Below are 25,027 nucleotides of genomic sequence, written 5' to 3'. Positions count from 1 at the left end.
GAAAACACTAAGGTGGTTAAATGCTTGTGGACTCTTCCTGCACCATTTAAAACATTGGCATTTTGTTGAAAGATGTTATTGGACTGAATTCAAACAAATTAAAGGTCAATCTTTGGAAAAAGAGGCTTGTTAGCAAGTAACCAGGAGGAAGAGACAACAACACATATACTCTTTTCATGCAGATTTGCGTACGCAATATGGATTAGAATTTATATCAGTGGGAAGGTATTAAAATAGTACTACCTCAATGCCCAGCCACGAATTTCTGGCAACGTTGTGCAAGGACCAGGGGTAGAAAATCAAGATGTGCTTGGTGGGGGATTTGGGTAGCCATGTGGTCCATTTGGAGGGCAAGGAAAGACACAATCTTCAACAACAAACAACTAAGGTGGACGATATATGTGATCAAGTGAAGTGTGTTTCATGGGAATGGTTGAAAGCTAAGATTCAAGAGTTTAAGGTTGGCCTCTACAATTGGAATTTGAACCTTACAGAAGGAATGCGACTGACGGGTTGATTAAGGCTACACATGATTGCACTATGCGTTTTCGTGTTGGGGTCCCTGTGTTGTTATATCTGAATAGTATAATGCATGGGTCATAGTTATTCAACATAAGGGGAAGTAGGGATGATGGTTGTATGGTGTTGGTCTTGTGAAGGAATATTCTAGTCAATTGTAGGAGTAGTTTCTTTTATACATGGAGTGTGCCTACTCTTGTATTTAGGCACGAGGAGTTTTTGTCGTTTGGCTATGGCTTGAATCTTTCTATATGCTCCATTTATGTATATGTTAAGATTCTAGTTACTGCTTTTATGCTTTTATTGTATTTTCTGCACTTCTTGTGCTTTAATATATATATATATATATATATATATATATATATATATATATATAAAAGTTGATAAGTAATAATTTTATAAAATCATTCTTATATTATTATTAATTCATTTTATTGTTAGTCATTAATATTATAAGATATATATGAAAACAAATTAATATTATATTAAAAAATAAAAATAAATCAAAAATTGTTGGTTACAAGTATTTTGACAATTCTTCGTTCCTTAACTTGGATATGGATTCACAATCAGATATATCACTTTATCCTAAAAAAGTTGATCCAATGAAAAATATTTAGTTGAGTGTGGAATAAAAAAATTCAAATTTCTCTGGTTAAAAAAAAATAATTATTTTAGGATTTTTTTTCTATTACAATTATTTATTGAAAAAGTCGAAGAGCATAATAATTAAATTTAAAAAGTTGGGGTCGCAAAAATAAAGAAATAAAAAAAAAAAGGAGGCGGCAAAAATAGTTATAACCACATAATAATCAATGAATATGAAGCAAAAGGAAACATCACCGATCTAATCAAACGTGTGTGTATCTGAAGACAAAGTCTGACATCAATCTCGTCTCATTTGTTTAATAATCTCAACTTTGATGCTAACCACAAAAACACAACACAACTCGCTCCATTTCAGTCGGCAAACTTTGATGCTAACCACAGAAACACAACACAACTCGCTCCATTTCAGTCGGCAACTCTGGAAAAAGTCAAATCATTCCGGAAAAAACAATAATTAAACTTTTTTTTTTCTCTAGACTTAGGACCTGAGATAGATCACGTTGCATCTGAAAATATTTTCATTCATTAGAGAGAAAAAACAAGAAAGTGTTCGTTGAATCTGTTGAAAGTGGTGACTTGATTTGATTTATTCACATAACCAATTTATCATCTCTCCGATCTTTCAATGGATTCTGACTTCTGGACCTCGCGTCTTGCTGCCGCTAAACGCCAATACACGCTTCAGCATCACCATCCAAATTCTCACTTAGGTTCGTGTTGATTATGTTATGGCAATTCATGTTTTTAATTTTGCTGAAAAAAATTATCTGGGTTCAATCAAAATCTGATTTTTTTGAGTTTTGATCATCTGGGGTGTTTCAGATCGGTTGGGAATCGATGATTTTGATGTGGAAGAAGAGGTGAGACCTGATTTTCCTTGCCCGTATTGTTATGAAGACTTTGACATCGCGTCTTTGTCTTCTCATCTTGAAGATGAACATTCTTGTGAATCAAGAGTCACGGTAGGAGCCTGTTCTTTCTGATATCTGATTTTCGTTTCCTTTCCATGTTGGCATGTTGCAATATAAATCTATGTTATGTTCTTTTATGAGTTTGTTAGATACGGTGGTTTTTTTCTTAATTTTAAAAAAGAGAAAAATCTAAAGCTAGATCTTGTCTTAACGAAATTGATAGCCTTGATAGCAGAGTTGTCGGAAGATTAATTTTTGATTGGAAGCATGTTAACAAACTCATAAAACTCAGAAGAATTTAAACCAATGAGCACATAAAATAAACTTCACATCACACTTTTAACTCAAAAATCTTAAAAGGAGATTTATAGATCTTATCCTCACTTATATATTGTTCAACCTTTCAATTTTTATATGATGTGAAACTTCAGCTATTTGTCCTCCAACAAATTTTTCCTTGAGTAAAAATCATTTTTAATCCACGAATATTCACCGGTGACTATTAGAGCTTAATCATGACTATTTGAACTCGTCTAATCATTGCGACCAACATGACACAAGAGATTTAATGAGTTCAGCAAGTGTGCCTATGTCGTCGGATTGTCCTCGGGATCATGCGACTGTTTTTTTATTTTCATTCTTATTCATAAACAATGGGTTACATCAGAAAATACAGCTGATATGTTAATCAAGATACTCACAACTGACAAGTTCAAACATTACTTGTTGAATGTTACCTGACAATTTCTTTTTAGTTGTCCTTATGTACTCTATGCTTATGCTTAAGTCATATATACAATATATTTCGGAAGGTTTGTTCTTAAGAATCACTTTTTGTGATGGGAAATGGTTTTATATCATTTAATAAAAAGTAACATGTTGATTGATGATCTTCTGAACCATAAATCGTAAACGTTACCTGTTATTGAAAATCTTGTGATCACTCATAGGGGCAGGCTGCTCTATTAGGCTTCAGTTCATTAATTGTATGTCTGCATGTGCATGCATATGTGTGCTTGCATATATTTCTGTGCTGAGTTTGAAGAATCTGTTTGAATGAACTATATAAAAGAAAATCATAGAAGCTGAAGTACTTAGATTGAAGAATATGTACCAATAAGCTACATAAAGGAAAATCAAAAGGCTGAAGATCAATGATTAACCAGTCAGTGTCTTTATTGTGTTTGTTACTTTAATCCCTGCCTCAATGATTGAATGATCTCTAATCTGGTTATGGTAGTCTCATGCTTTGTTTTTCTGGGATGCAGATTTGTCCTATATGCTCCGTTAAAGTTGCACGGGACATGTTAAATCACATAACGCTGCAACATGGGCATTTATTTAAGATATCCTTTGTACTGTTATTTTTCATTGAATATTGTTAGCTTGCTCAGATAATGGGTTGTTTCTCAAGTGAAAATTGAAAAGCTATAATTGCTTCCCTTAACTGAGGATTACTTACAGAGAAGGCGCAGGTTAAGAAGAGTCGCTATTCCAAACAGTCAGACATTGTCACTTTTGGGTCGAGATCTTCGTGAGGCTCATCTACAGGTGCTTCTTGGTGGTGGTGGTGGATATCGGTCAAACAGTGCAGCAGTGTCTAATGCTGCTGCTACTGATCCATTCCTATCCTCATTTATTTTGAATTTCCCTGCTTGTGAAGCAGAAGAAATTTCAAAATCTGTGGTAACAAGTGCTGACGATTCTTCTTCCAAAAATGCAACACCTGTGCATATTTGGAAATCAAGGTGCTTTTTCAGGAATTTTGGCTCCCTAATCAGTATTCAATAAAATGAGATTTTGGAATTCGTTTAAAATGTTCTTTCCCACAAGTCATCATGAAACATACTAATCAAAATGCATATATCTGTCCAAACCCTTGTGTTGAGTCATTATCCTCTTTATACATATGATTTCCATCTTGCTCATTATTTATCCAAAACCTTGAACATGTCTCAAATATTGGCCATGCTACGGAACTGGTGTTGCATTTTTTTTCCAATCAGAGATCAGAAGTATTTTTTACATCATCAAATGATCTGAATGTAATGTCAGGGGGTGGGAAGAAGCATGATTTGTTTGTGACCTTAACAATTTTTTTTCTTCATTCATCTAGAACAGATAAGAGTTCACTGTAGTTGTGTGGATAACTGGACCCGTTATTCATGCATAGTGTGCATGCTTCATCATTATAAAAGAATGACCTATGAATGACAACTTTGATCCGTCTCTTTTTTGCAGTTTTGATCCCTCCTTGAGTACTGAAGAGCGCGAGAAAAGGATGAGACAAGCTGCTGGGAGATCTGGTTTTGTGCAGGACCTGTTTCTTTCAACTTTGTTAGGCGAATAATGGAAGCTGTAAGGTGCTTACAGAAGAATAATCAAAATGAGATCCATGGTTAAGGATCTTGAATGAAGGATTATACCTCTAGTGGGATTCAGTGGTTATTTGACAATCCATGTTATAGCCTAATTTTGGTATATTGTCACAGCTGCACCTTTGACATATAGTGCTGAATCTGATCATAGTTATCCTTTTATCCCACCCTTGTAAGTTGTAAGCATCTTCACTGGAGATGTACTACTCTCTGAAAAACAAGAAGTTTTCTAGCTTAAGAAATGACCTATTTTGCTATATTGGCGTATGTTGATTCCCTGGACTCAGAACACTAGGACCTTATGCTCCCTTTCAAGTGGAATCTGATGAAGAAGTTGGGAATTTCTCTTTTAGATAGATTGAAAAAAAAAACCAACTAATGTATCGAAAACTACTTTTCTATGCACAATAAATATGTATTTAGATTATTTTATTTTTTTAAAAAAAAACATTTTTATACGTTGCTTAAAATCACTTTATTTAGAAAGTATTTTTCCCTATAATTTATTTTTCCATACATGTACTAAATGGCAAATTGGTGATGTCTGAGGGAATATGAAATTTTGTGGAAGTGCGACATTATGGCCATAGTGAGCTTACATACTTCTAAGTATGATTTCATCAACAATTTATTGTTATTTGTAGAACTTTTTGTGTTATATTCACTTTCTAAAGTAAAAAGTTAAATTAATCATGTGATCAGAATCAGGTAGGAAGAGCACTAGAAAAGACCAGATATGTATTCGTTTAACATGTAAATGTTGAATTGTTTGTAGATGCTAAAGCATACAATTGGAATGACAATGAAATCCATCATGATTGCTGCTGATTCTCTAACTCATCTGATACCTTGATCCGTTTAGAACGTCTAATGCGTAAATTCTTAGCTTGATAAGACCCATATTCCCCGTCATGCCAAGAAGAAACAACGAAACTCCACTGTGGATTATTCGTGTAATCAAACCATGGATGCAGTGGCATCTGTTCTTTTGATATTTTTAGTGTTTGAACCATTAGCTAAAACAAAAGAAACAAGAAGCTTGAAAAGTTGTTTATTGGTTGTCATTGACTCAATTGTAATAGTATTAATTTGTCTTATTCACCAACAAAACTTAATGATTTGTCTCCACAAACTAAAGAGGTTTTAACAGTTGACCAAAAGACAAAACTGGCTTGGCTATAGTTGAACATTGAGAATTCATACTTCAGTGAAATGTGAAACACATGGATGTCGGCATTAGTAAAAGTTGCAAATTAATTTATGATTTGCGTGTTGAATTCGCATTATATTAGTACTATTTTGATAAGAATTTCTAGATGGTAATGAATGTTTAATGATTACTCTAGTGTTCATATTTATAAGTAATTTGCGTTGTTTTAATATTTAACCCTTTTATACCTCAACTTATTTAGACTAAATGAAAAAAATTATAAATTTCAAACTGTCAACAATATAAAAAAAATTAACATAAAATCTATTATCTATATATAAAAGAAAACCACCAACATAATTACAAAATTGGACATCTTATATTATTGATATTTGGCAACAATAGGGACAAATTTGTAATAAAATTGTAGGTTCCACTCTTAGATTCTATAAAGTCTTTCTAACCAAAAGGATTCTTTTCGCTTTCCCTTTCTTTTTTCCTGCTACTTAGTTTAAGATGGGAAGACCAAAAGGTTCTTGCAATTGTCCTTCATATTGAAAGTGCTTTGTTGAAGTTGTCGTCTTGGCATACTTGCTTCTTCCATCAACCATAAAAATGGTGGAAGCATTAAAGAGCCTATTCAACCTAATGACCTTTCACCTTCATTTGATAAATAAGAGATTTTGAAGCCATCCGAGGACTTGCATGTTCAAAACCAGGTAGTATTTTCTAATATTTATCTTTTTGTACGGTGATTTATTATTAGTATAAAAAAAACCTAAATGTGTTAGTTTCAAATTTGAAATCATTCATGCTAATTTTTCTTATATTGTGGTTCTATGTCTTTAAGATTAATACATATTAGTTAATAGAATTATTATTTGTGATTATATATTTATATATTTATTGCAATGTGTTAAGATTATCTTAAATCTATATTTCTTTTTTTAGATTGGGACATGAGTTTTTTATTAGATTCTATTGTAACAATTAATTAATTCAAAATATGCCTTTTTATGAGAAAAATTACAGTCATGCAATAAAGTTTTTATTTTTGGGCTTCATTCTATATGATGATAATTTATATCATCATTCAATTAAGTGTTGAAAATTTATATCATCAACATTCAATTTTTTTTTCTTTGAAGCTTAGGTATGACTTCAAAACACATCTTGAAGGAGCTCAAGGATTTGTAGAAGGATCCTCCTGAGCTTCTCGATTCCTTTCTATTTTTTTTTCTTTTTTGATGGGGTGTATGAAAAAAATAAGAATTGAAGGAGTTTTTTTTTATCCTTAAATAAAGTTCAAAGGATAAAAATCACATCTTGGAGCTTCATTTTCTTCTTTTCATGGATGCGTTTTGTGCCTATGTAATTTTTTGTTTGTTTAATTATCTGTCTTTCTTTGCATTTTTTGATGTTATGCTTCCAATGTCATTTTTTTCTCATTGTAACATGGTCTGATATAAGAAATCAAACCTTAAGCCAGTTGAGTCTTTTTTCAATCTAATTACTTTCTTTATTAAAACATTGTTACCGGTATGTGATTAAGGTATTCCTTTGTTATTGATACAAGATTAAGTTATTTCTATCTCAAGTTACTTTATTAACTTTGCTCCTTTTGGGACAAGGAAAAAAGAAACTACTTGAAGACACTTACTTGAGAGGGAATATAAATAGTATTCAAACAAGAGTTGACTAGCTCATAAATAGTTATCAGATTTAGAGATTAAGAGAAAATTTGTTCTAAGAATGAAGAATCATTGTAAAAAGATAGAAAATTATGCTATGTTCTATGAGTGATTTTTAGAAAAGGCTATGAGTGAGATTGTGTGTATTGATACAAGGAGAATAAGTGAGTGTTGTGTGTGTGAATTGCCTTTGTGCAATGTATGTGTTGGTTGTGATTGAGTGTTGAGTGGATTCAATGAAAAAAGAGTGGTTATTGTATTTTTTTTTATTAGCCAAGAGTGGTTATTGTATATGCATTCTATTATTGTCATTTTTATGTCTTTTTACAAGTGTATGTCAATTGTTATTGTAAGAGAAGAAATGACTTTGAAGATAGGAGGAGAAAAATGAATGTTGAACTATTGATAAGTGCATTGTCGCAAGTAATAAAGTTAAAACGAAAGTTCGAGTGTCGAATTCATAGAAACTTTGTTTGTTCTTAAGTAAGTGTATGTAATTTTCATGCAATGAATAAATTGGTTTAAAAGGTTGTGAAGAAAACAGTAAAATAAATTGATATGAAATTAATTTAAATTAAAAAAGAAGGAAACAAATATAAAAGTAATTTAATTAATTAAAACAAAAAAGATGAGAAAATTCAGTCTTATTACAGAAGTTAAATTCAGAATATAAAAATATTGGGAAACTTAACCTACCAGAACTACTCTTGATGTAATGTTAATGATTTTTCTCCATCTACTCATATACTCTAACAAAGATCCGTGGAGTCTAAAAGAGTCTAATTTATCTATCTTATCTTCCAAACTCCTTTAAGAGATAAACTAGTTAAATGACATTAAGAATAAAGATGTATAACAGACTAAATATAATCAACCTATCCCTAGTGATAAAATTATTTAGATACTCTTTCCTAGTTCTATTAGAGAATAACGTTTTCCAACGTTACTTCTAAAACTTACCCTGTAAATGGATTATCAAACCATAAACAATAGAATTAAGCACATGAAAGGATAATGCAAAAGTAATATTCATAATAGATAGGAAGAGAAATTACATAAAGAGTAATTGGCTGCTAAGTTCCTAACAAAGAGATTTAATCTCTCATTGTCACGAGAGACTTTATAATATAGTATTATTTTAATTATTAATATTTAAAAAACTATTAAAATTTTATGTTAAAAGTAAAAATATTAAAAATGATAGACTGACTAATATAAAAGATTAAAAAAACTATCTCAGTGAACAAAATCTTAAAACCACACTCATTTAAAATAATTTTTTAAAATTTTATATAGAGAGACGGAACAAAAGAAGGAGAATTGGTTTTGATATGAGGCGGAACCACCTAAAAAATCAGAGGCCACAAAGAGATAGAAGAATGACAATCAAATACTTTGATTTTGATATGATGAGTGATATTGAGGTAACAAAAGAAGGAGAATTGGTTCACTTTGCATTACTAGGAGGTGTAGAACCAATTAGTTATGAAGAAGCATTACAGGAACATATTTGGAAGAATGCAATGCTAGAAGAGTTGATCTTTATTGAAAGGAATAACATTTGGGAGCTAGTTGACTTACCAAATAAGAAGAGTGTAATTGATGTGAAGTGAGTGCTCAAGATGAAATTGAACCCCAACGGCACTGTTGCAAAGCATAAAGCAAGACTTGTAGCAAGAGGCTTCTTACAAAGACCTGGCATAGACTATTCTGGGGTCTATGCACCAGTAGCAAGGATCGAGACTGTTAGACTGGTAGTAGCAATAACTAGCAACCACAATTGGCCATTGTTTCACATGGATGTGAAATCTGCCTTTCTGAATCGTCCATTAGAGGAAATTGTTTTTGTGACTCAACCACCAGGCTTTGTGAAGGAAGGAATGGAAGACAAAGTGTACAAGCTTAAGAAGGCACTGTACGGCCTCAAGCAAGCTCCCAGAGCTTGGAATAGAAGGATTAACACATTCCTGATTCACAGTGGATTCAGAAAATGTTCAGTTGAATATGGTATATACGTGAAGGAGACAAGTGTGATTCTAATCTGCTTGTATGTAGATGATCTACTAATAACAGGTAGTGACTCAAAGGATATTGAATGTTTTAAGGCACAGATGATGCAAGAATTTGACATGACAGATCTTAGTAGGCTAGCTTACTTCCTTGGTTTGAACTTATAACTACCTCAAAGGAATTATGCTTCACCAACAAAAGTATGATACTGATATATTGAGAAGATTTCATATGGCAGATTGCAATCCTACAAATACTCCAACAGAGGTTAATATAAAATTGGAAACAGTAGAAAAAGAAAAGGCAGTGGATCCAACAATGTATAAGCAACTAGTTGGCTCCTTGAGCTACTTATGTAACAATAGACCTGACCTTTCTTTTGATGTTGGTTTAATCAGTAGGTTCATGAGTAATCCAAAGAAGTTTCATTTGGTGGCTACCAAAAAGAATTTTGAGGTATGTGAAGGGAACATTGGAATATGGTATTTTGTTTCCTAGGAAGACAGACCAAAAAACAATGAGTTTGTTGGGATACTCTGATTCAGATTGGTGTGGGAATAAAACAAATAGGAAAAGCACTACAGGGTACTTGTTCAAGTTTCTAGGTGCTCTAATTTCTTGGAGCTCTAAGAAACAATCGGTGGTGGCCTTGTCTTCCTGTGAGGCTGAATATATAGCAGACTCATATGCTGCTTGTCAAGTTGATGAAAGCTTGCTTGTGAAACTTCTATGGAGGCTGAATCTTTGAGCTTCAATAAGTCCTTCAATGGTAATTTTTTACCATGGAGATGCAGCGGGAGATAAATGAAAAGAGGTGAGAGAAGGCGCTATCCAGTAGGGAATAAGCCATGGAAGAAGGAGCTTCACCACCAAGAGAGTGCCTTGGATAAGAAGCTTAGAAAGGAAGCTTCAATGGAGGAAAAGAGAGGGGGGGGGGGGGGACACGAAATTGAAGGAGAAAAAGAGGGAGAAAATTTGAACTTTGAAGTGTGTCTCACAAGACTCTCATTCATCAAAGTTATAACAAGTGTTACACATGTTTCTATTTATAGCCTAAGTAGCTTCCTTGAGAAGCTTCTTTGAAAAGTTAAAACTTAGTTACACACACCCCTCTAATAATTAAGTTCACCTCCTTGAGAAGATTCCTAGAGAAGTTAGAGCTTAGCTACACACTCTCTAATAGCTAAGTCCACCTCTTTAAGATAAAACTTAGCTACACACCCCCCAATAATAGCTAAACTCACCCCATGCCAAAATATATAAAAATACAAAAAAAAAAATTCCTACTACAAAGACTACTCAAAATATACTGAAATACAAGGCTAAAACCCTATGCTACTAGAATGACCAAAATACAATATCCAAAAGAAGAAAAAATCTATTCTAACATTTACAAAGAAGAGTTGACTCAACCTTGATCTATGGACTCGGAACTATCCTAAGGTTCATGAGAATCTTAGGACCTTCTTTAGCAGTTCTAGCCCAATTCTCTTGGAGTCTTTCTATCTAATACCCTTGAGGATAAGATTGTATCACAAGTTATTTGGCTAGATTCATTGCTAGAAGAATTGAAATTTGAAGCAGAGAAACCTATTAAATTGTTAGTTAATAACAAATCAACTATCAATTTAACTAAAAATTCAATCTCATATGAAAGAAGTAAGCACATTGAAATCAAATTTCATTTCCTAATAGTGCAAGTGAATAATGAAAAACTTGAAGTGACATAATTCTCAACAGAAACTCAACAGGTTGACACACTAATTAAGGAAATTAAGTCTGATAGATTTGTACAACTCATAAGAGAGTTAAGAGTTATATCTTGTAATGATTTGAATTAATAGGGAGTGTTGAGTTTTAATCCAAATATAAGTAGGATGGTGTTAGCCGTTAGTTAGATTGTCAGAGGATAGTTTTTTTTAGTTTCTATTATTTCTGTTGTAACTAATTTTGAGATAAAAGACACTAAAAAAAAAAGAGAATGTGTGAAATATACAAGTTTTCATTAAAATTTATCCTCTTATTCATATCTGCGCGTGCGCAAGCGATTTCTTCTGCAACACTTCTCCTCTCTTCATAGACTATTCTTTCAAACTCATCTTTGGTTCTGTTATCCTTCTTAAATTTAAGAAAATTCTTCCTCAAGGCTACTCAATTGCTATTGCTCCATTAATCTGAATTAATGCGATAATAATTTAGTGCAGGAGGTTGCTACTATCACATTTTGAGCTTAAATTCTCAAAATTTTCAGTATAAGATTTTGGTTATTCTTTGCTGCTAACAAAACTTAGTTCTTTTTACACCATCATCTGGTCTTATTTTCAGTACGTATATCATTTTCTGGTCTTCTTTTCTTGAATAAACTATCATTTTAATTTCAGTACGTATATCATTATTATATGTAGTCTATTAAACTAAGAAAATTTCAAATAAAATTAATATTTTTTTAGTTTCAGAAACCAATACAATAACCATCATACACTTTCAGCCTTTTAAAGTTATTTGCCAATGGAATTTTAGAAGGAAAAAAAGGTTCAAGCAGGGCCTTACTTTGAGTTTGCATTTTTTTAGACATCAGCACCCGAATCCGCTCATACTTGGATATAACGATATTCTAAGATATTCTAGGATATTATTAAAAAAAAAAATAATAACGATATTCGAAGATATCATTACAAGCTAAGATTTTATTTTATATTTCAAAAACCACTGTAAACCATTACTTGTATTTGCAATTACAGTACACAGTCCATGATATCTTTCTTACACAAACCACTCACAAAAAAAAGAAAAACAAAGAAAGAAAATCACTCACAAGATCCTCAGCAAAAGAGAACAGAGCTTAAGCAGAGATTTCTATGGCTTTAACATCAGGCTTCTTAATCTCTTCCTTGGGAACAGTAACAGTGAGAACCCCATTTTCCATAGAAGCCTTCACTTGCTCCACTTTAGCATTCTCCGGCAATCTGAACCTTCTCATGAACTTGCCACTGCTACGCTCCACTCGATGCCACGTGTCGTTCTTATCTTCCTTCTCAAGGTTCCTCTCTCCGCTTATCTGAAGAACCCTATCATCTTCAATCTGCACCTTCACTTCCTCTTTCTTCAGCCCTGGAATATCTGCCTTGAGCACGTGTGCTTCTGGGGTCTCCTTCCAATCCACCCGAGTGCTCACAAATGCAGAATTTTCAGCAGAAACAGAAGTGGGAAAGTGAAAATCCTTGAAGGGATCCCACACGTCAAGTGAGAAAGGATCAAACACGTTGCTCCTTGGGCCACTGAAGAAACTTGGAATCAGAGACATCTTTTTGATATTTGTTAGCTTAGATTAGAGACTTGGCAGATTGTAATGACTAATGAGATTGTAAACAAATAACTCTTTTCTTTGTTTGCTTGATGATGATGATGTCGAAGGGGACTCGTGAGGTATTTAAAAGAAGTGAAAGGATAACTTGATTCTTGTATATTCCCGAAAATTCTGGTTTCAGTTTGGTTCATTATACAGTTTCAGATAGTTCGAAAAACTTCTGGACTTATCGGCGTGCGTGACTGAGAAGGTTCTAGTCTTCAATAGAAGGTCTCTATATTTTTTATGAACGAAATGTCAATAACATCAATATAATAAATTAAATAAATTTCAAACTATTAACGGTATTAATAATTAATAACTACTGTGTAAAATAATTTTTTTATATAATTAAATTTGCAATAAATAAATATATTTAAACATATAAATTATATTTTAAATTTATAATATAATATAGTATTATTTTAATTATTAATATTTAAAAAAAAATATTAAAATTTTATGTTAAAACTAAAAATATCGAAAATGATAGACTGACTGATATAGAAGATTAAAAAAAACTATCTCAGTGAAAAAAATCTTAAAACCACACTCATTTAAAATAATTGTTTTAAATTTTATATAGAGAGAGGGATTAACCCAATTATCCTTAAAAATAATAATTAACACAACAATAATTCTTTAAAAAAATGATGCAATTTATAATCTAATAATATACAAAATTAAAAAGTAAAAAGAGATACTTTAATAATAAACGAGTATATATTTGGAAAATATAAAAGGTACTTTTTTTCTAACCATAAATTTTAGTTATGAAATTGAGAAAAAAAAGGCTACCAAAATTTAAAATTCTGTAAAGTAATAATGTCTAAAAAGCAATCATAAATAGTCGTGGGATTGAATAATTTCCAAGTAGATATAACATGAGAAATACTTGACAAGAAAAGTTATTAAGATCTACTCCATATATTTATGATAACTTCATTATTAATAAGGTAGATGTACAAAATTGAAGACAATTAAGTGCGTTTGGAGGGTGAGATGTCACTTCCATTACTCTCTATGACGTCACGTGTGTAGATGAGTTACATATTTGCAAACAACAAAAACCATACTTGTAATTTCTTAAACTTTTTCAGTAATTCCATGCATCAATCCTGATTTGATTTGTAATTTCTGGATCTTCAATTTTATTCACTTCTTGATCGCGTTTTACTAAAATAAAACTCTTTAATTTACTTCTCTTTTCTTTCTTCTCTCTTCTTCCTCTTTAGTTTCCTTCTCTTCTTCATGTTTACAGTGTTGACAAGGTAAACATGCACTAAACTTTCCCCACGTAGCTAGCATGAAAAGCTGAGAACTAAAAAACATTCTTACAAAGCAAACAGCAACATTTATTTCACAAAAAACAAACAAAAAGCATCGTTCATCTAGAACTACTTACATTACATTAAATTTACTAGACAAACACATTAGTAATTCCTTATCAACTCTCACTTTACAAGAGAACTAAGGGTTATAAGATTAACTTAACAGTAAAAGAAAAAGGAAGTAAGGGAAAGATTACTGCTTCAATTTTTTCCCCAACAATTAATAAACATTTCTTGATTAAAAAAATAAGAGAAGCGTGATTCTTTCTTCTAATCAATACGAATTCTCAATGGCCTTAGCAGTGGCCTCATTCATCTTAGGAATAGTGATAGTAAGAACACCGTTTTCGTAGGAGGCCTTGACGAGATCAAGTTTTGCGTTGGGCGGAAGCGTGAAGCACTTCTTGAACATGCAGCTGCTACGCTCCACACCACTCTCATCTTTCTTCTCCACGTTCCTCTCCCCGCTCACCTGAAGAGTTCTCTCGCTGTCCACCTCGATCTTCATCTCCTCCTTCTTCAGCCCCGGCACCTCGGCCTTCAGCACGTGCGAGTCCGTTGTCTCGTGCCAGTCGAACTGGCTGATGCTGCTACTGCTCATCAACGTTGCTGCGCTTTGGGGTAGGGTTGACATGGACTGGGTCGTGAAGGGAGAGTCCTCCAAGGGGTTGGCGTTTGGGATGATCGACATTGTTGTTCAGAATGATTGATATTTTCAGAGTGTTGTTGTGTTGTTGTATTAAAAGGATGTTTCGGAAGGTGGAGAGGATTCTTAGCAGACAAACTCTCTTTTCCTTGGATTTATATGTGAACATCGGTTTACCTCAGAGAGATCTTTATGGAAATTCTGCCAAATTCTTACAAATGGTGGAAAGTTTTGGAAGGCACCATTTAATTAGAATTTTAAAATAAGAATTATATAGGCATTATTAGAAAATATGCTTTCAATGTCATTCAATTAATGTCAGTTTTAACAAAACCTATTTTAAAAAATGATATTTTTGTAAATAATTAAAATATTATAATTAACATGGAGAGTAATATAACCGATGATAATGTTAGCATAAATTTAACATCAATTTTTTTTAGAAACTTACGTTGTGACTTTGATATTTCTATTCCCAAACTACTACTGTGACTCCTCAAGCTCACTCGAAAACCCTATTCCACTCTAGCACATCACTGTCTCGAACCCTTTACACGTTGTGATAGCCTTTGCCATTGCACTGCCTCTTGTTTGCCATCACATTGCCGCCACCCATCCGCCATTGCCTTCTTCCACAACGGTGCTTCTCACGTGAGCCTCCTATGCCACATTGTGTTTTGGTTCATTTTTCTTCTTTTCCTTACATTTTCGGTTTTTTTTCCTTTTTCCACGTTTTGATTGGTTCAAACCTTAACTCCCATTGTTTTTTATTGTTCCCTAGTTGTACTCATTTGTAGTACCTGTTTGGGAGTGACATTGCTTGTTGGTCCTTACATTATATTAGAAAAAAGGTCCTTACATTATATTAGAAAAAAAAAATTATGTAGTTTTATTATTTTATATTATTATTCAATTATAAATCATCATTTATAATTTGTTAATTTTTATAAAATTATCTTATAATCACATTAATAATAATGTACGATTAGTGTAAAATTATTTTACACTATTAATGTATTACCGTTAAATCCTTATAGTTTTATAAAAAAAAAATGAAGGGTAAAACCCCCTTAAACTCTTTTATATATATCTTTGTAAAAAAACTAATTAATTTATAATCCAATAGTTCTTTCTCGCTCATTTTTAGGCATTGAACATTTTTTTGTTGTTGAACCTTCTATTTTTATTTTCTTTCCTTAACTAGATACATAAAAATTGAATTGTTTCTTAACCTATTTCAATCAACCCAGTGCACCATATACCTTGCGTAAAGGGGTGGAAATGAGTCGAGCAGCTCGTCAAGGGTCTTTGACTCGGCCTATGTAAGACTCGGCTCGGCTTGTTTATTATAAAGACCAAGCTCAAACTTTTTAAAAAATCTTTCTAGATAAAAAGGCCAAGCCCAAACTATAAAAAATGCTTGTTAAGCTTGACAAGCCAACCTGTTTAACTAGCAATAATAATAACTTTATTTTATCAAATCTTATTTTATCCAGATTTTATTCCATCTAGATTTTATTTTATCCATATTTTATTCCATCTAGATTTTATTTCGTCTAGATTTTATTTCATCCAATTTTATCTTATTTTGTCCAAATTTTATTTTTTCGTTTATGGGCTTGGACTTAAAATAGATTTGTAAGCTTTAGGGCTGAGGACCTAATCCATACATTTTTTAATATTATGCTCTTTTTATTTTCTTTTGTTATACTTTGTACTTTAACGACTTGAATTCAATATGATTTTGTTTATCAATTATTTTTGGATTTGTACATTATTTACATGAAATTTATAAGTTTCTTTTTTTAGTTAGTATTTCACTAGGTTTTAAAATAATTAATTAATCAAAGACGTCTTTAAACAAGCTTTTAAATAGGCTCGTGGGTCAAGCCAGACTTTTATGTAAGTCGAGCTGAGCCTTTAAAAAAAGTCTATGACAGGTAATGAGTCAAGCTCAAGCCTTACGTATTCAACTCAAGCCGAGCTCAAGCCTAGTAAAACTTGACTTAACTTGACTCATTTCCACCCTTACTTGCGTATAAATAAATATAAGTCTTAAAATTTAGATAATTAATCAAACAGATGAGTATCCAAAGCCTCAAAATTTTCAAGGTTATTGCAGGGTCTTTACAACCTAAATAATGCAAGCTAGCTATTCCAACTTCTAAGTGATTTTATGCTGTTGATGGCCACAGTCTATATATCCTCGGTTGTACATTTGTTTATTAAAAATCAAGACAAAAAAGTTGGTTCTAGTCTTATTTTCAATTTACTCTTGCCCTTGGAAGAGATATCAAACCTCTATAGTCTTTAGTTATGCATGGGAACACACTAAATCGTCTATTTATTTTCATTATTAAGATGGAATATTATACACTTACTGGGAGGTGGAGTTTATGAACATAGAGAGAAAGTCTCTCGGCTATAACAAATGCACACTATAGGCCAATTACAATTCACATTACACGATCTATTTTTTTGTCTACATCACATATCAGACACTTGTGATATAGCAAAATTATAGTATTTTCTGAAGGCTGGACTTTATTCACATGAATTACACAAGCACACAATTACCACTTAAGCAGTTACATTTCACAATGTAAAATCTTTCAATTCTCAAAATTCACCACAGGAACACATGACAGAGAATACTTATTAGTTATTACACAAAGCAAAGCTCACGATTTTCAGCAACAACAAGTTTAACCAGAGATTTCAATGGCCTTAACATCAGGCTTCTTAACCTCTTCTTTGGGAACGGTAACTGTGAGAACACCATTTTCCATAGAAGCCTTCACTTGCTCCACTTTAGCATTCTCCGGCAACCTGAACCTCCTCATGAAGTTGCCGCTGCTACGCTCCACGCGATGCCACGTATCGTTCTTGTCTTCCTTCTCAAGGTTCCTCTCTCCGCTTATCTGAAGAACCCTATCATCTTCAATCTGCACCTTCACTTCCTCCTTCTTCAGCCCTGGAATATCAGCCTCGAACACGTGTGCTTCTGGGGTTTCTTTCCAATCCACACGAGTGTTCACAAATGCAGAATTTTCAGCAGAAAGAGAAGTGGGAAAATGAAAATCCTTGAAGGGATCCCACACGTCGAGGGAGAAAGGATCGAACACGTTGCTCCTTCTGCCACCGAAAATACTTGGAATCAGAGACATCTTTTGATATATTTATTCGCGAGATTTGAAACTTGGGAGATCAAAATGAGATCGTATACAGGTAACTTTGTAACTCTTTTCTTCGTTTCGTTTTTCTGACTAATCGTGATGTATTTAAAGTAAGTGAAAGGATAATCGTGTACGTTCCAGAAAAATCGTGTTTGCAATTTGGTTGGTTTTACCAGTTTCAAATGATTCTATAAAAACTTCTGGACTTCTCCACTCCTTGTACGAAGGTTCTAGTGCATTTATTTTTCTTGTTCTAGTTCTGGTTGATATCGTTCATAAATAGGCTTTTGCTATATTCACCATCCTTTTTTATTAAAATCTTTGTACCTATAAATTTATTTATTATCATATATAAAATCTATTTATTTTTTCTATTATTTTATCATCATATATAAAATCTTTGTACCTATAAATTCTGAAATATTGTTGTGTTCTGAAAAATATTTTTCAGAATATTAAAAAAAATGTGTTATTCAAAATATTTTTCTAGAATATTGTTTTTCTTTTCAGAAAGTAATTTTTGGAATGTTAAGAAAAATATCTAAAACAAATTCAAGCAGAATACTAAGACTATGGTGGAGGAACTGAAGTGGAAAAAACATATATTTTGTATTAGTCCTTCAATCTCAGCAATTTGACTTGGTCCACTACAACAACTTGAAGTTTGAAGATGAAAAAATCCTAACACTAAAGCAAGAGACTAAACAAGGGGAGAAGGGAGACCAGAGCAAGAGATTGAAGGGAATGAAAAGAGAGGTGAGAATGTGATGAAAGAGAAAAAAATGTGTTGTTGCTATGAAAAAGAGAAGTTTGTTGTTGTGGGGGAAAAGGGAGTGCGCAAGAGAGAAGGTTTGAAGGGAAAAGGTTATTTAAGTATTTGTTTAGAAAAAAGGTAAGGGTGTACTTAGCAACAAGAGGAATGGATATAGCAATAGCCTCATAAACATTATTTTGGTCACAGTATAATACAACCAAACAAATACAAAAAAAAGGCTAAGGGATCCGATATAGTCCCAATTGTAGAATTCTACTATGCCTAGATCCAGATTCTGGGTGTCTTTTAGGACCATGAATTCATCATCAATTCATCTTTTAAATAAAGTTTAAATGATTAGTATTATAAGAATAAAATCATACACCCTTGAAAAACAAGGTTGATTACAATTTGAATTAGTTAAAATAGTTAACAAGTAAAATCATCAATCTTAAAGGATATTTTGACTATAAAATTAGAAGGGTGGAGCCATGATCTGCGATGCCAGAATGGTTTCAAAAACATTATATGGAGTAAAAAAACCAAACCACAAGAGAAACACAACAAAATTAATATCGCCCTTAAGTATACATAGGAGCACGAAAGGGTCTTACTCCTTACATCAGTGAACATTGTCCAACTGAAGCAAATGAACATTTGCAAAAAAAAAGACAAAAAAGAGAATGCAAACATTTAAATTTATCATTTTGCAACATAAAAGTTTAGCACTAGTCTTTCCGGACATATTTAAAGGCCTGGGAGAATGTAACCTCTAAATATTACACTATTAAATAGGCCAATGGCGAGTATAGGAAACACTATTCCTTATGTTTTCTTCTCTTTGCCTTTCCTTCATGAGAATGATTTGGGGACATGGACGAAATGCCAGTGCTGTGCTCATGTGAAGTCTCGGACAAGTTGGATTTAGATTTAGACGCGTGTCTTCTTTTTGAAATACTTGATGGCTCACTAGCTTCAGTTAGAGAGCTTCTCTGTCTGCTACCTTTTGATGAAGCTGCTCCACCACTTTGCATAGGAAAATATCGAGATGAAGTTGTCCCAGTGACTCCAGAAGAATTTCCATGTGCATGTTTTGCGTTAGTTGAATTGAGCTTTTCAAGTTCTTTAGGACCAGGGTAATGGACAGTGGAAACTCGCATCGAAATCTTTCCTGCAGTTAAGTAAAAGAAACCATTTCTCTTGGTGATATAAAATTAGAAACCGGTGAGCATTAAAATTTAGAAGTAATAATACAACATTCCCATGAACCAGAGTCTTCTAAAGGGAGAGAAAAAACAAAAATAGAAGTGAGATCCATGTGAATACAAAACACAGTCAGAAAAACATCAACAAAGAAAGAAAAATATACTGGTCAAGTTCACAAGTAAATCATTTGCAACTCTACTTACAATATAACTTCCAACATTACATGAATATTGGACTTATGTTCACATACTTCTGTTAAGAAAAACAACATTGACAGAATGAATTGAACAACAAAAAAATCAAACTTCAGATTAGAGGTTTCATGGTGCACGCAAGGATAGAAACCAGACTTGAAATTCATGAAAATTACAAGCAGATGTTGAGCAGAAGAAATGGGCTGGTTGGCCAATTTGGCAGAGATAAGGGCAAACTTCTAGAAGTTTTTCAGAAGCTACTTTGAGTAGCTTCTAAAAAACAATGAGAAATATGGCCTTTTTCAGATTCTGAGTGTTTTTAGAAGGTTAAACAAAGTAACAAATACTAATTTTTTTAAGTGATTTTTGAAAGAAAAAACTGAAGCAAATGAATTCGTTCACAACTTATTAACTCAGACTCTATTAGGCTAAAAAAAAATACATTGAGGCACTAACTCTTGGATGTTGCATTAAGTACATCCAACACCATTGTAAAAAGCTTTGTACTCAGTCTACTCTTGGTGCAAACCTATTCGTATAAAAATATTCCTTAGACCTAAGTTTGCAAAACCAGCCATTGCCCCATCTTACATGTCCTAATGAATTGAGATTCTACCTCAAATAATAGTAACAATAAATAGAATAATTCTCATACAATTCTTAAATTGAACATGAAATGAACAAACAACGAAGATTGTTCAAGACTACTATGTTGGCATCATATTTACCTTACTGTAATTAATATTCTTTATATAAATATAATAGTAATAGAGAAGATTTAAACAAAAAATAATACCTATAGATGCATACCTATTTTTGGTTCTGTAGAGGGAACAAAAACTGTTTCGTCTGGCTCCTGAGCAGAATAGCTTACAAAATCATATACTTTACCTGCCAACATAACATAAAAATTAAGGCACTTGCAAAACAATCATATTCATATCACAGACAAAAAAGAAATCCCATTTTGAAGATCAAGATAAATATATTGTAGGAGAGATCATAGCACTGATGATGCCACCTCTGATTCACTTTATCTACCTGATGAATCCTCGAAGCTGGCTAGTTTACCATCATTATGAAGAGTGAGAAACAATTTCTGCCCATGTATGTCAGATAAAAAATCCTGGCCAACATCATATAGTAAGACAATAAAGACAATGATTAACATAATATCAAGCAGAGGCTCTTCCACCATCTAAATCCTATATGGAAGGAAACCCTGCAATACAGATACCAGCTCATTTAAATAGAATGAAACCTCAAAATAATTATATTATCCTATAATGGTAAGAGGGGAATAAACATAAGAAAATTGGAAGAGGCATTATGCAGGAAAGTAGTTATCCACACTCATTGATGATATCTAACACAAGAAAAACTAACATGAAATGTTTATGGCAATTTTTAACCCCCAAACAGAATGTAACACAAGAAAAAATATGCTTAGTAGTTGAGGCTAGATGAAAAAGAAGTTTAACTGTGTGATGCCGTGACTGAAGTCAACAACGAAAAGGGATGCCCAAACAAGAACTAATTTTCATTTTTAACTTTGCTTGATATCACACTTGATTTTTTTTCACTTCTGTGATGATGATGATGATAATGAAATCAATCCTTTGTATTTTTTTTTTCATGTAGTTGGGATTCAGTTCAAAAGAAATAACCAAACCATATGCATAAAGACAAACTTACATTGGAAGAAGGCAACTTAAGAAACAAAAGCTCAGTTGAGTCAGTCAAGTTAATGAGTGTTTCGTTGCTGTCTTCCACATACTCTGTGGAAGGTATGTAACCTTCTGTGCCCTCCAAATCCACCATTGGCATTTGCAGAGCCTAAAAACCCCAACCCCAAATGGAGAGACAGATAAAGAAAGAAACAATAGAAAATCAAATACTAGAAAATAGTAAACTATTCAGTTCAAATGCAGATAAACATGGCCAACTACCATGGTAGTCAAACTCGAGATTCTACAATTCTATCCCGAAAGGGGTCACAGAATCGTAAACTGTGAAACCGTAACTCTGAAACGTAAGATTCTACAAGATTTATAAAATTAAAATATATGCTATTAAATTCTGATACATCCATTTAGCATGGTAAAAATATGATTAAAAAAAAACACTTACACCACATATCATATACTTAATTAAGCTTAAATTCATAAGCATAAGTGCATAACAAAGTCATTGACTAAACAAACCACATTCAGAATTCATAAATGACAAAAAAAGGAAACAAAACAACTTAAAATACTGCAGTAATGCTTAGTGCCTACTCTTAGTACCGAAAGTCCAAAACACAAGACATGAACACCTACCTAGGCGGAACCAAAAAAACAGAGTTGCATAAAACAGAGCAACTGAACACACCTGATGGTGCTTCGCGCAACTGAATGTGAATGAGAAGAAGAGTTTCACGGCGCAGTTGAGCGGTTCTGCCTTGTTTTGAGTCTTGGGCGTTTAGGTTTTTAAGCTTTCAAAGGCCCAAAAAGTAAAAATGAAAAACAAGTCAGAATCGCAAAACACGCACGATTCAGGGCTCCCACGTTTTTGTGCGGCGATCCACGATGTGATTCTGCTGGGTCGAAACCTACACGGAGAGGGCTTAACAGACTGGTAGAATCGTGCGATTGTACCACGTGTGTGATGTTAGTTTCTAGATTAGTGAGTTTTTTTAAACTTTAAAAAATAGAAAAAAAATTTATTTATTTTAAGTATAAATAATTTAAACAAAATACATAAAAAAATTATCAAATTATTTATTTTATTTTAAAAAATTAAACACAACATACATAGCAGGAAGGTCAGTAGTCTGAAATTTTATGTGCAGATTAAATAATTTATTCTATACACGCATAAATGCTCAAAATTTTAAAAATAAAACAGAGTTCATGACGCTCATAATATTTTTTATCCCTAAATTTTTTGAACTTTTATTTTTAATCTCTAAATATATTTTTTGTGTGTTTTTGTCTCTATATAACAACATTTATGAATAACGTAATAATCATGTTGGCCCATTTGGCCTATGGCCCGCTAAGGGCCGAGTTGAATTAGAAAAAATTTAGTCTGAAGTAAAATTGATCTTGTTAAGGATTGAATGTTCAACAGAATATTGTGTTATGTATATATATATTTTAGAAAATTGTCTCATATAAACTAGTCTAACATGTCAAGTTGATCGTATTTTTAATTCATGGTAAAAAATTTGTTTAGGAATTAAGCATTTAGCAACCAAAGTATGCTGAACTATAAAAATAATATGCGACTCTATTTGACTTAATTGTAGCATAACCATAATATTAAACGTGAATTAAATAAAACTGTTTTTTTAGTTCAGATTAATAGTTTTTTAATATAACTTTTGAAATAATTTTTAATTTAATCGTTAATAATTAGATACGTCAAACTGGTTCAATATGTGAACTACTTAATTCACCTAAAAAAATAACTATTATTTTGTGTAGACTATTATGTCTAGGCTATTATATTGTGATCTGGAAATATTTTTCTCATAGAATTATTTGCTGCCTGGTTAGACTTATAATGGTTGTGTTTGCATGTATGATCATAAAATTATTGTGTGATTGAATAATTTGAGTTGTTGAACTTGTAATGGCTCTATTTTACTTTAAATAATTGATTTCTTTGAAATTGAAATTGCCAAAACAATGAGAAGTTATGAGCAAAATATAACCATTTAATGTATTTTATTTTGCTGGAATTTATTCTTCATTAAAATAAATTGATTTTTTGTTGATATTTTTTAAACAAAAATGATTTTTTAAAATCTAAGTAGGTCAATCCGTTTAACTAGCGACCACGGTCTAGGCCAACTTTTTTAGAATTCACTAAGAGGTGAGTTGGATTGAATAAGCTTATTTATAAAATAGATTAAGGTGTATTGAGCGACATTAGCCTATTTTGAGAGCTCTACTAACAATACATCTTTACACATGAAAAATACAATGGTAGTTAATGGATTAATATTTTTCTTGAGCAAGGCCAAATTGACATTAGATTAAAAATTTTCTAATTCATCTCAACCCTTAGTGAGTCACAGGCCAAATGGGCTAACTCATAGGCCAATCAATTTTAAAAATATAAAAATTAAAAATTGTTAACGATACAAAAGAACTAGAAATTTAAAATTAAATTCACTAGGCATGTATTAATCTTAAAATGGACATTAATAATGTATGTAATATTAAATTATCATAATAATTTTAATGAAAAAAATAATAGTGACCCATGAATCAGTTTAACCCATTTCAATCTAGCTAGATTACTTTTGACCAACCAAATTTGATATTAGTCTAAATAAGTTCGAACTTAAATGTTTATAGTCCAACTCAACCATCACAAGTGGTGATTGAATCATTGGGACTATGGACAAGTGATGATTCAAAATCATTTTATAATTTTCCAATGTCTAGTGGTTGTTTAAGTAGTTGTGGTTGGGTGAAATTATTTTAATAAATTTTTTTAGAAACACTTACGTAGAAAAAAAAGAAGAAATAAAAAAGGTTTTTCCATGAATTAAAATTAATTTTTAAGAATCATAATAAGTTAATTTTTCCAAAATATATATATATTTTACTTATAATATAAGTTAATTTTAACTTATAAAAAAAATTGTGAGCATTATTTAGCACGGGTGGATTATAATATTTTTTACTAATATTTTTTTTTCTTACAAACGCCTTTATATGTTGTGTTGCCTCAGTCTTAGGCATTATAGATTATAGAATATAGAATTATGAAATTGAGTTTTTTTCTGGACACTTTTTGATGTTGTTATTTAGATTCAGAGTTTTTATGGTGCTTCCAATAGTTTTGAGATTTTTTATACTGATAATTTTTTTAACTAATTAAATTACATGTTATCTTCTTTATCAATTGATTTTTTAAAATTAATCCTTAATTATTATTTTTTAAAAATTTTAAAATTATAATTTTTAAAATTAAAAAATATGATTGAAGATAATCTTAGAACTCTTGAACCCTAATTTTTTTAGTTATTTTCAATGCTTTAATTTTTTTTTTTATAAAACATGTGCTTAAGAAACAAAAATAAATAAATTAAATCCTAAACCCCAAAAA

The 25,027-nt window shown here is 31.9% G+C and overlaps 5 protein-coding genes across 6 annotated transcripts; 1 reads left to right on the top strand and 4 right to left on the bottom strand.

The window, feature by feature from the left end:
- Nucleotides 1-1,355: 1,355 nt before the first annotated feature.
- LOC114419581 (protein DEHYDRATION-INDUCED 19-like) lies at nt 1,356-4,852 on the top strand. 2 transcript variants are annotated; one of them, XM_028385293.1, is made up of 5 exons: nt 1,357-1,838; nt 1,951-2,090; nt 3,308-3,385; nt 3,498-3,787; nt 4,281-4,852. In XM_028385293.1, exons 1-5 carry the CDS (start codon nt 1,754-1,756, stop codon nt 4,387-4,389), a joined length of 702 nt encoding a protein of 233 aa, XP_028241094.1. In that variant the 5' UTR covers nt 1,357-1,753; the 3' UTR covers nt 4,390-4,852. The 2 variants fall into 2 exon arrangements, with proteins under 2 accessions (XP_028241096.1, XP_028241094.1); XM_028385295.1 differs by lacking the exon at nt 3,308-3,385 and having other exon boundaries at nt 1,356-1,838; nt 3,504-3,787.
- Nucleotides 4,853-11,937: 7,085 nt separating this feature from the next.
- On the bottom strand, nt 11,938-12,765 carry LOC114419580 (17.5 kDa class I heat shock protein-like). The gene has a single exon (XM_028385292.1). The coding sequence runs from the start codon at nt 12,570-12,572 to the stop codon at nt 12,111-12,113; it is 462 nt and encodes a 153-aa protein (XP_028241093.1). The 5' UTR covers nt 12,573-12,765; the 3' UTR covers nt 11,938-12,110.
- Nucleotides 12,766-13,761: 996 nt separating this feature from the next.
- On the bottom strand, nt 13,762-14,638 carry LOC114417791 (18.1 kDa class I heat shock protein-like). The gene has a single exon (XM_028382847.1). It carries the CDS (start codon nt 14,634-14,636, stop codon nt 14,220-14,222), a length of 417 nt encoding a protein of 138 aa, XP_028238648.1. The 5' UTR covers nt 14,637-14,638; the 3' UTR covers nt 13,762-14,219.
- A 2,270-nt stretch (nt 14,639-16,908) lies between these two features.
- Nucleotides 16,909-17,923, bottom strand: LOC114419579 (17.5 kDa class I heat shock protein). The gene has a single exon (XM_028385291.1). It carries the CDS (start codon nt 17,756-17,758, stop codon nt 17,297-17,299), a length of 462 nt encoding a protein of 153 aa, XP_028241092.1. The 5' UTR covers nt 17,759-17,923; the 3' UTR covers nt 16,909-17,296.
- A 1,139-nt stretch (nt 17,924-19,062) lies between these two features.
- Nucleotides 19,063-22,558, bottom strand: LOC114419578. The gene is made up of 5 exons (XM_028385290.1): nt 22,295-22,558; nt 21,617-21,757; nt 20,963-21,047; nt 20,732-20,812; nt 19,063-19,692 (listed from the first exon to the last, which is right to left on the bottom strand). Exons 2-5 carry the CDS (start codon nt 21,746-21,748, stop codon nt 19,340-19,342), a joined length of 651 nt encoding a protein of 216 aa, XP_028241091.1. The 5' UTR covers nt 21,749-21,757; nt 22,295-22,558; the 3' UTR covers nt 19,063-19,339.
- Nucleotides 22,559-25,027: the final 2,469 nt, after the last annotated feature.

The sequence above is a fragment of the Glycine soja genome, chromosome 7, assembly GCF_004193775.1.
Source record: "Glycine soja cultivar W05 chromosome 7, ASM419377v2, whole genome shotgun sequence".
Classification (NCBI taxonomy): domain Eukaryota; kingdom Viridiplantae; phylum Streptophyta; class Magnoliopsida; order Fabales; family Fabaceae; genus Glycine; species Glycine soja.
The sequence above is the reverse complement of the archived record's forward strand: the minus strand, read 5'-3'. Positions and strand labels throughout refer to the sequence as shown.

Excerpts from the sequence above, each read along its gene's own strand:
- LOC114419581 (XM_028385293.1), top strand. The coding sequence starts at position 1,754 with ATGGATTCTGACTTCTGGACCTCGCGTCTTGCTGCCGCTAAACGCCAA. Across the intron at positions 2,091-3,307 it reads CTTGTGAATCAAGAGTCACG|ATTTGTCCTATATGCTCCGT; the intron begins GTAGGAGCCTGT and ends TCTGGGATGCAG. Across the intron at positions 3,386-3,497 it reads AACATGGGCATTTATTTAAG|TTACAGAGAAGGCGCAGGTT; the intron begins ATATCCTTTGTA and ends ACTGAGGATTAC.
- LOC114419580 (XM_028385292.1), bottom strand. The coding sequence starts at position 12,572 with ATGTCTCTGATTCCAAGTTTCTTCAGTGGCCCAAGGAGCAACGTGTTT.
- LOC114417791 (XM_028382847.1), bottom strand. The coding sequence starts at position 14,636 with ATGTCGATCATCCCAAACGCCAACCCCTTGGAGGACTCTCCCTTCACG.
- LOC114419579 (XM_028385291.1), bottom strand. The coding sequence starts at position 17,758 with ATGTCTCTGATTCCAAGTATTTTCGGTGGCAGAAGGAGCAACGTGTTC.
- LOC114419578 (XM_028385290.1), bottom strand. The coding sequence starts at position 21,748 with ATGCCAATGGTGGATTTGGAGGGCACAGAAGGTTACATACCTTCCACA. Across the intron at positions 20,813-20,962 it reads CAGCTTCGAGGATTCATCAG|GTAAAGTATATGATTTTGTA; the intron begins GTAGATAAAGTG and ends TTATGTTGGCAG. Across the intron at positions 19,693-20,731 it reads CTCTACAGAACCAAAAATAG|GAAAGATTTCGATGCGAGTT; the intron begins GTATGCATCTAT and ends ACTTAACTGCAG.